This window comes from Formica exsecta, unplaced genomic scaffold (genome assembly GCF_003651465.1).
Source record: "Formica exsecta isolate Colony F162 unplaced genomic scaffold, ASM365146v1 scaffold268, whole genome shotgun sequence".
Lineage (NCBI taxonomy): Eukaryota > Metazoa > Arthropoda > Insecta > Hymenoptera > Formicidae > Formica > Formica exsecta.
In genome coordinates, this window is record NW_021849945.1 from 7,162 (window position 1) to 17,937 (window position 10,776).

At 43.5% G+C, this 10,776-nt stretch overlaps 1 protein-coding gene across 1 annotated transcript; it reads right to left on the reverse strand.

The window, feature by feature from the left end:
- Positions 1-8,823: 8,823 nt before the first annotated feature.
- On the reverse strand, positions 8,824-9,192 carry LOC115237038. The gene has a single exon (XM_029809805.1). It carries the CDS (start codon positions 9,190-9,192, stop codon positions 8,824-8,826), a length of 369 nt encoding a protein of 122 aa, XP_029665665.1.
- Between the last annotated feature and the right edge of the window lie 1,584 nt (positions 9,193-10,776).

Genomic DNA, 10,776 nt, shown 5'->3' on the forward strand with positions numbered 1-10,776 from the left:
TCTTTGGAGGTAAAGAGTAACGACGAAGTTTTGGGGTTAGGATGGCGAAGAGAACGGGCAACATGGAGAGTGCCGGTAAAGAAGGAATGAATAGGAACGGGAAATCATTACCAAAGGTAAATTAGAGAGGCCAGATGCAACAAGAAATATAAGGAATTGGAAACAGGAGAAGGACCAAGTTATCTGAGAAAAAGTAGTGTAGACGAAGGCAATATAGGAGATATGATAAGGGCATTGTTAAGGTGAAGGTGCGGAAATATGGAAGAGGAGAATAAATATTGGTTGGAGGAAGAGGAGACATTGTGTTTATTTTGCGGCAATGGGAAAAATTGTATGAGTCACTATGTAAAAGAATGCGAACTGATAAAAGATTGGTTTAAAGACATAGGAAAAATTGTAAGGAAATAGAAGATAGTATTTGGAGTGATGAGTTAAATAATAAGAAAGGTAGGATACTGCGGAAATTGTGGTTGGAAAAGGAATTAATAATAAAAAAATAGGAAAAGAAAGTAGAGATGTGAAAAGAAAAGGAAATAAGATAAAATAATATGAATATGAAATGGAATAAATAAGCTACTCCTAGCTAGTCTTAGAATTGTAAAAGGTATGAATGTGTGTGCGTGAGATATGTGTGGATAAGGATAATTTGTAAACCAAGTCCACTTCTTGGCTATATGGCTAAAGTTAAATAAAATATATGTATATACTGAAACTAGCCAGAAGAATAGTGAATATTCTAATTAAAAGTATCGAATATATACAAGTATTAGAAATATTAAATTGTTTAAAAAAAGAGTACCGCAAATATTATATAGAGGACTGTTTGTACTGTAAAGAAAAAATCGATTTTAGCGAAAAATTCGTGCGAGAAGCGAGCGATGCGCGATTTGACGAACCTTTCGCAGACGTTTGAGCCGATTGCTATTTACTTTACCGAAATTGGAAGTGGCAATATGGCGTTCCGAATTTTTCATGGGAAGTGAATCACGTTGTACATTATTTCTACATTATTTAATTGCGAATTTGATAACGGAGACTATTTCGAAGAAGAAGAGAGATATTGCGTGGATTGCGCATAGATCAAGTTTTACGAGAAATATATTGACGCATATAAAGAAAGTAGTGCATAGCGAAATACTACGCGCATACAATCCCATCGACAAAATTTTCAACGTGTCGAATCATTGGTGCAGCGGTTGCGAGACGAAAACCTTATTTTACATTGAGGAATATAATGAGGAAGATACATGACTTATAGTAAGAAATCTTTGTGTGCATTGAGGAATAAGTAATGGATCGAAAAACAATGGAAGAGCGCGACCTTTTCGATAGCGCGCGGAATGTCCCGACGCTGGATGCGTATTTTGCGTGGGCGCAACGATGTGACAACCGTCTCGAATTTCTGCGAAAAAAGTGTCGAGGCGAGCATCGGATAAGGTCTGTTGGAACGATCAATTTTCTGATTGCACGAATCGTTCGACTGATAGGCGTGAGAGATGATCTGCGTTGACGTTTCGAGCGCGAGGGCGGCGGAGTCGAGAGACGCAAAGGATTCTCGTGGTCCGAGATCGAGACGGCTTTCATTAGACGCGTATTAACTGGTGCTATTATCAATTTCGATTACATTGAATCTCTACGATTTCTTGAAGACGTCTGGGATACCGTGCTCGATCGAGTACGCGATGTTATAGATAGATACGACAGCATCAAGGTCAATACCGCGTTTAATGGTGAGTTTGTCGCGAGTGATAAAATTGCTGTTAAAACCATCGCTACAAAGAATCATTCGTTTCTACCTACGTCCGATTTGCGAGAATGATATGGAAGGCATGTGGTCGCTGTTTTAGCCTCGCTGTAGAAGTTTCAAGAGCGCGATAATGGATGGGCTTTATCGCGAATACGAAACCTAATGGTGAATATTAACAGATATAACCTTATGCGCGCTGGATGTCACGTCGAGATACCGCGAAATATTAAATTGAAAAGAGCGGTGGTCAATATGCGACCTACGGATAACGCGTGTTTCGCGTGAGCGGTAATCGCCGCTCTATATCCAGTTGAAAAAGATGCGGAAAGAAGCTCGCGATATCCTCACTATTCCATGATGTTGAATCTGGACAGCGTCGAGTTTCCAGTGAATTTGAACGGGATCACTAGATTTGAACGTCTCAATGATATATCTATCAACGTGTATACCGTTCGGGATAAGAAGAACAAGGAAGGCGGCTGCGGTATCGTTCCTCTACAAGTGACAAAAAGGAGAGACACGTCAATCTGTTGTATTTGAGCGATACGACACGACGAGATAACGTGGCGCACTTTGCGTGTATCAGGAATCTACCTCTTCTTGTTAGCTCACAATTGAGCGTCCGGCAACATAAAGCGTATATATGCGATCGGTAAATATGAATTAAGAAAAACATATTTGTTATATAATATAAATATTGTAATGTACGAGGTTTGATAAAAAAATACGCGGAATTTTTGAATTTTGCGGGCTGTATAAGTCCAATTGTCATAATTTTTTTCTATTGTGTTGGTACACTTGTTCCTGACGTATCTTGAAATTGGTAGCCATATTGGATGCTTACTTTATTGTTGGCTGTCGAAAAGGTTACACGTGTTTTGGTGTGCTCGGCGATTTTTTACTTGTGGAAAAAATGGAACAAAGAATTTGCATTAAATTTTGCTTTAAGAATGGAATAAAGTGCAGCACCGTATTGGAAATGTTGAATGTTGCTTTTGGCGAGTCTTCTATAAATAAAACAAGCGTTTATAAGTGGTACAAACGTTTCCCAGAGGGCCGTATTGAAGATGACGAGCGCCCTGGAGGCTCCAGCACATCAACAACCGATGACAACATCGAAAAAGTGAAGAAAATGATTATGGACAATTGCCGAATCACTATCAGAGAGGTTGCTGATGATGTTGGCATATCATTTGGCTCATGCCAAGCAATTTTTTCGAATGTTTTGGGCCTGAGACGTGTGGCAGCAAAATTTGTTCCGAAATTGTTGAATTTCCACCAAAAGCAGTGCCAAATGGACATTGCTCAGGAGTTGCTGAATGAAGTCAACGATGATCCAGAACTGCTCAAACGAGTCATAACTGGTGATGAAACATGGATGTACGGATATGACGTCGAAACTAAGGCCCAATCGTCCCAATGAAAGCTTTCTGAAGAGCCAAGACCGAAAAAAGCTCATCAAGTTCGATCGAATGTAAAGGTTCTGCTCACTGTTTTCTTCGATTTTAACGGCATAGTGTACCATGAGTTCTTGCCACCAGGTCGTACGGTCAATAAGAAGTACTACCTGGAAGTTCTACGTCGTTTGCGTGAAGCGATAAAAAAAACGCCCGGATTTGTGACGAAACAACTCATGGCAATTGCACCATGATAATGCATCTGCTCACACTTCACTGCTTGTTCGTGAATTTTTGCCCAAAAACAACATCGTTATGATGCCTCAGCCTCTGTATTCGCCGGACATGGCCCCCTGCGACTTCTTCCTATTCCCGAAGATAAAAAAAACCATGAAAGGACGACGTTTTGCCAACATTGATGAGATAAAGACAGAATCGCTGAAGGAGCTAAACGCCATACCGAAAATTGCGTTTCAGAAGTGCTTCGAAGATTGGAAAAAACGCTGGCACAAGTGTATTATATCTAATGGGGACTACTTTGAAGAGGACAAAATTAATATTGATGAATAAATAAAGATTTTTTGAGAAAAACGAAAATTCCGCGTATTTTTTGATCAAACCTCGTATATGATATAAAAATAAACGGTCGTGTTGAAGATGCATGCACTATTTTCGCACGAGCGATGAATTATTGATTTACAGCATGGACTGCGGAAAAATGAACAAGTGTGCGATCTTTCTTCCTACCGAAGACGATAAGTGGTTAAATTTTCGCAATTACGATAGAAAGAAGCGACTTCCGTTCGTAGTGTACGCTGATCCGGAATGCGCGCTGGAGAAAAAGAAAGAAGAGAGAACATCGAACACATCCATCGTTCAACATCATAAGGTCTACAGTGTAGGATATTACATACGATGCGCGTTCGACGATGCTAAATCGACATACAGAACATATCGCGGTGAGAATTGCGTATCGGGAATTGCGCGATCTGGCGCTTTACGCAAAGAATATTCTCGGCGCAAATGTGTCTATGGCGAATTTTACACCGGAGGAGCGGGAGAGATTCAAGAGCGCGACACACTGTCATGTGTGCGAAAAACCGTTCGGACTGGAAGATGTCCTCGTACGCGATCATTGTCATTTGACCGGTCATTATAGAGGTCCCGCGCATTCAAATTGCAATTTAAATTATAAGAAATCGTACGTCATTCCTATATTTTTTCACAATTTATCAAGTTACGACGGGCATTTTATTATTAGAGACGTGGTTAACGCCTTTCCTGGCAGTGTCAAATTGCTACCGTTGACGAAGGAAACGTACATCTCTTTCACAAAGAATGTCGAAGATGAGTCGAACGAGGGAAGATGGTTCGCGCGCGGGAGACGCGTAAAATTGCGCTTCGTGGATTCCTTCAAATTTCGAGGTGCGAGTCTCGAAAAATTGGCATCGTATCTCGGCAAGAGTGAGTTGACGATTGCACGTTCAGAATTTTCCGATCTTGATGATGCCGATTTCAAGTTCCTTACGCGAAAAGATGTATTTCCGTACGAGTATGTCAACAGCATCGATAAATTGCGGGAGACTTGTTTACCACCGCGCGAATCATTCTATAGTTCACTGACCGGTGATATCATCCAGGAGCTATTACGCGCACGCGATAAAAGTCTGGAAGTGGTTTCACATCGAGAGATTGGGAGACTATAGCGATTTATATTTGAAAACTGATGTTCTTTTATTAGCCGATGTCTTCGAAAATTTTCGCGACGCGTGTACGAGGAGTTACGAGTTAGATCCCGCGCACTACTATATGTTATTTGGATATACAGTGGGATGCTATGTTAAAGCATATGGGCGTTCGATTCGAACTGTTAACCGATATTGATATAGTGATGTTCGTGGAACGCAGAATACGCGCTACGGGTTAAGTCAATGTTTCAATAAATACGCGCGCGCTAATAACAAGTATATACAGTCGTATGATCCTTTGGAACCGTCGTCGTATCTCATGTATTTCGACGTAAATAATTTGTACGGATGGGCGAAGTGTCAATCGTTATCTTACGCAAATTTTCAATGGGTCAATGACATTACAAGTATCGACGTAATGTCTGTGATACCCGACTCACCTATCGGTTACATTCTAGAAATCGACCTTGCGTATCCGCCCAGTCTTCATGGCGCTCACGCAAATTTGCCGTTCTGCCCGACGCGTGATAAGCCTCTCGGAAAACAACAGAACAGATTCCTTGCCACACCGTACGATAAGCGCCGTTACGTGACGTATTAGCGTAATTTACAGCAATGCGTTCGACACGGATTACGCGTTACAAAGATACATCGAATACTACGATTCGCGCAATCTCCGTGGCTGCGCGGATACATCGAACTGAATACGCAACTGCAAATTCGCGCGAAAGACGAGTTCCAGAAAAATCTATACAAATTGATGAATAATGCCCTGTTCGGCAAGACCATGAAGAACGTGCGTAATCATTTGGACGTTCGACTCGTAATTCCATGGGACGGACGATATGGCGCAGAAGCGATGATCGCGAAACCGAACTTCCACAGCAGAAGCGTCTTCGCGGAAGATCTCATAGCCGTAGAATTGCATAAACTCGAAATAAAGTTTGATAAACTAATCTATGCGGGTATGTGCATTCTCGATGTGTCTAAGATTCGTTTGTATAAATTTTACTACGAATATATGTTACCATTGTATCAGGACAAGTGTAGAGTAACATATACCAACATGAACAGTCTTATCTATCGCGTCGAGTGTGAGGATGCATACGAGGATATGAAGCGTGACATCGATAAATTCGGTACGAGTGATTACGCGACAGACAACGCGTACGGCATGCCGCTCGCTAATAAGAAAGTGTCAGGTTTGATGAAAGACGAGAACAATGGCGCGATCATGACGGAATTTGTCGGGCTCAGAGCGAAGATGTACGCACTACGAGTCTACGGTAGGAGCGACACGAAGAAAATCAAAGGTGTCAAGAGCAGCGTCGTCGCGAGAACGATAACATTCGACAATTACGCGCGTTGTCTGCGACGATCGAGATGACGTGCAAGCAATCCTGCATAACATCCAAGTTACACGAGGTGTACACGGTGTCGGAGTCGCGGTGAAGGTCGCACTCAGTCCACACAACGACAAGCGACTCGTCGTCTGGAACGACGGATACTTTACCGTGGGGGCATTTTAAAATACCGCTGTAAGGAGCGAAAAATGTCGTATATTATATCGAGAATTGTAATAAGTTGTGGCGGATAACCACCACAAAAGCTCAGACGCGCGAAGAACATACGCATCCCTGAGAACGACCGGCGATCACGCGCACGACACATAAAAGCGCGCGGCTGCTATCACGCGCCGAACACTGGCAAGCCCGCAGGAACTTCGGGAGCCCACCGAAATGCGGCGCCAACTGAGAGCCGCTACCAGCAAGTGAAATTCGTTGAGTGACAGTATATAAGGACACCAGCGGAGCGAAATAATTAGTCGCGGCTCAGCGCTGCTGGAGAGGACTTCTCTTGTGAAGCACGGCTGAGTTAGCGACGGCTGACAGAGCTCGGGTCCGTCAATTACTTTCTTTCGCGCCTTGTACAGACGCAGCAAACAAGTGTAATAAACCGCTTTCGCGAGGCGGTGACGGATAACTCGGTCGGGATCCGGGGCTCGTGAAAGGGTATCGAGAGACGAACGAAAGTGATGTTAGATAAAATATAATTTATTGCGTGTTGTAGTGTATATGTACAGCGTGTGTGTTTATGTGTGTGAGTGTGTATAGGTGTGCGGGTGTATTGGTGTGCGTGCGAGACGAGTGACGAGTGAGTGCGCAAATGTATAACAATAATTAGCTGGACGCAGAGTATCGAATGTAAGATCGTTATGTATGAGCGAATGATACAAGCGTGTGAGTGCGTGTCGGTGTATGTCAAGTACTTCCGACGGGGATGAGTACGCCCGTTCCTGTTTGCCTCGTCTTAATCGGTTTCGGAAGGATCGCTCTCGGAGATGCCGCAAACTCTCGGCGGAGGCTGAGTACTCCCAACTCCGTTTTCTCTCTCTGAGCGGTTAAGGATCTAGGCGGTTTCCAGGCGTCTTACAGACTCTGGCGGTGCGGAAGATCAGATCTCGATATTCAGAAACGCGCTCTATTTATACCGGTTTTCGGCGCGCGCGTCTGCGTAATTCGCCTATTGTTCTAACGGTATCTGGTTTATCGTTGAACCGGCGCGCGCGACTCGGGTATTTTCGGTAACGGTCGGGCGGTTACCCGAGCGCGTCGTCGGCTCTCGATGTTTTCGCGCGCCTAACGGCGGTTAGATGTTTACGCGTTTCTGATGTTATTTAAAAATGGGCAACGGTCGGTCGGTTACCTGAGCGCGTCGTCGGTTCTCGATGTTTTCGCGCGCCTAACGGCGGTTCGGTGTTTACGTGTTTCTGATGTTATTTAAAAATGGGCGCTCAGCGCCTCCGCCTTTGCCCGACCGGTGTTCGTCGGGCGGCGGACTTCCGGCGGATCGGCGGCCGGGTACGGTTTAGTAATGATGGGGGGAATGCATCGTTACACAAGGAGTAAGGAGACGTCCACGTCCGTTGCCGCCGCCCACCTCACCTGGGCCCTTTGAGCGGACAGGAGCGGAGCCTTCACCGGAAGCAACCTTCCCACATCCCGTCTGCTGGACGCTGAGGGAGTGGAAACTGCAGCCACTCGAGTTGTCGCCGGTGCATCGCACACGCCCTGGACGGGAGTTACTCTCGACGTAAAACGTACGAGTCCGGCGCTATACCTCGCCGACCTACGAGTGGAAGTGCCCGTCTAAGCTCTCTCCGCTACCATCTTCACCTTCGGAGCGGACAGCCCGAGGGACCCAGACACCCCGAGAGCAGGGTGCATCGCGGCACCCAGGTTCACTCCTCCACATACGAGAAGGCGACGCAGGCCTCCAACAACACTTGCGAGAGAGCCACGCAGTCCAACCTCTCAGACTGGGAGGAAGTGACGCAACACCAGGCCACGCAGACAGACGTTCCGACATCGCCGGAAAGGAGTTACATTCCTCCCGGGACTCCACTCGCGCTCCGGAAGTGGGGACCACTCCGGACGACTTTGACGGCATCTCATTTCCAGTGGCGAGAACGCCTGTCCTAACGCTTACACCCGCGTTCAATCGGCCCTTTTCAGGGCCACAAACAAACAAATCTAAAAATAAACACCTGTATATAACTAGCAACTTTGTAATTACGTAAGAATATATTTCTGTACATAGTAAATCGAACGTGTTCATTGAAGACTACCTCTCCACGACCACCCCCTGTTTACGAATCGTGGGGTAAGGAAGCCAGCGCGCCTCCGCACTACCACACAAAGTTTTATTTTCTAATTAATAAATAATAACATAGTTTATTTTATAAATAATAACAGTTTATGCAATAATATACATTTTAAATAAAATACATTTTAGATAATATACATTTTAAATAAAATACATTTTAAATAATGTACATTTTAAATAATATACATTTTAAATAAAATACATTTTAAATAATATACATTTTAAATATTAGAATACATTTTAAATAATATATATTTTAAATAAAGTACGTTTTAAATAATATACATTTTAAATAAAATATATTTTAAATAAAATACTATTTTTATCATACTATAGCTGCTTTATTTATCCAGGAATTATGCAACTCGTACATTCCCAACCATTTCATATAAAACTCGTTGCCTTTTCGGCGCAGCACTTTTTCAACAAGATATACGTCGGGATCGGAGACATGCAGCAGCTCGTACTCGTAGAATCCTCCGGCGATCAGTTCGTCGCACGAATCCTTCAGTAAATACGTCACGGGATTGGTTCGTTGTACCTTAACTATTCGAAAAATCTCGGTGGTCCAGTTGGGCGTAAAACCTTTCTCGAAGATTATCTTAAACTTGCTGATGCGTACCGGATCACCTATTTTGAATTTTGCCGGAACTGCAATCTTTATGTTACTGTACACTTTTTCTTTCTTTCTCATTGCAATCTGTCCTCAGACAATAATTAGCATAGATATCTGTACTTTCAGTACTGTATTCTTGAATTACTACTGGCTAGGAGTCCATTGATTCCTAAGACCATGTAAGGAGACTTTTCGGGATTCAAAATCTGTGTCAGGTCAAGTGTATTAATTCTCTTCAGCCTACTGAAGCGAACGCACGTCGGGTCGAGTAGTCCTGTGGCTAAAGTGTTAGGATGTTGAGAAAGACGTGTCGTGTAGTTTCCGCTGAATTTAGATATTTCTAATCGGACAATGTTGATTTTCAGGTCATCATAGATGAACTTGTTGCTGATATAATAAGGAATATCAAGCATGGTACGCAGAGTTTTGGTTTGAAACGCTCAATTATATCAATGTTGCTTTCTTTAGTTGCACCCCAAAGTTAGATGCCATAGGTCCAAACCGGCTTGAGTATGGACTTATAAATAGCGATTTTACTTTCAGGAGAAAGTTGCGAGCGTCTGCTAGCAAGCCAGTACATATTCCGCAGCTGCGTGTCCAGTTGTTTTCGTTTCGTCTATACATATATGTTTCCTCCAAGTAAGACGTCTATCTAAATACATGCCGAGATACTTGGCCTCGTCCGCTTGTGGTATAGCAATCTGGTTAATGAGTACCTGAGGGCAGGATGTTCGAGAGCGACTCGATTTCAAGCGCGACGAAACGCGAGGATTTGCGGAAGGACTTGACGTCACAAAAAAGCACTCACGTATTTCTATTTTCGTGTCTTTAATAATTAAAAGAAACAATAATGTCAATTAACATGAATAAAGCAACAGTTTTACACAGTACTAAACACAATGCACGATTAATCACAAAGGTATTCAAAAAGCCAAAAAAGAGATTGTCCAGGAACGAGCGGTTGTTATAAATGCGGTATATCACGAGAAATAACGGTTATCAAAAAAGAATAGCGGTTATCAAAAAGCGGTGAATCGTATGCGGTTACTCTGTGCGTTCTAAGCGAGTGTGTGTGCTCCTTGCGAGCAGGCTCTTTTATATTTTTCGAGCAACGATCCTTGTCGTTGCTCGCCGCCAATAGTTTTACTCCACTTTGCGATGTTCAAATTTCTAACGGGGCGCCGAGTTTAATTGGCCGCCGCGTGAAAATTCGCGTGGATTTTGGCGCGAGATCGAAATTCGCGCAAGCGATAAGCAGGCGGCCTACACGTCACGGCCTACGTCACGGCCTCGCGCGTGTCGGTACCGCAAGTCGAGCGTTCAACCGTCGGAGTTGTTTTCGCACTTATTTTGATACTTGTTTGCGACATGGGCTCGGTTATTAACACAAAAACTCTGAAAGACAATAACATTAGTCGAGCTGTTGGTATTTTTCGACTTTGAGATGGAAGATGTTTTAACAATTTTGCTAAGTCCATGCCGCAATGCGAAATTAGATTTAATGTAACTTTTAATGTTTCGATGCGATCTCAAACACCTGCGCAGAGTAAATGTCACGTGGGTAGATTTGGATTCGTTTACCTTTATTCTCCCTTTGACTAGCCACTTTTCTATTTCTATAATATTTCCCTGCAAGTTGCTGAAGGCGGTGCTAGGATGTGC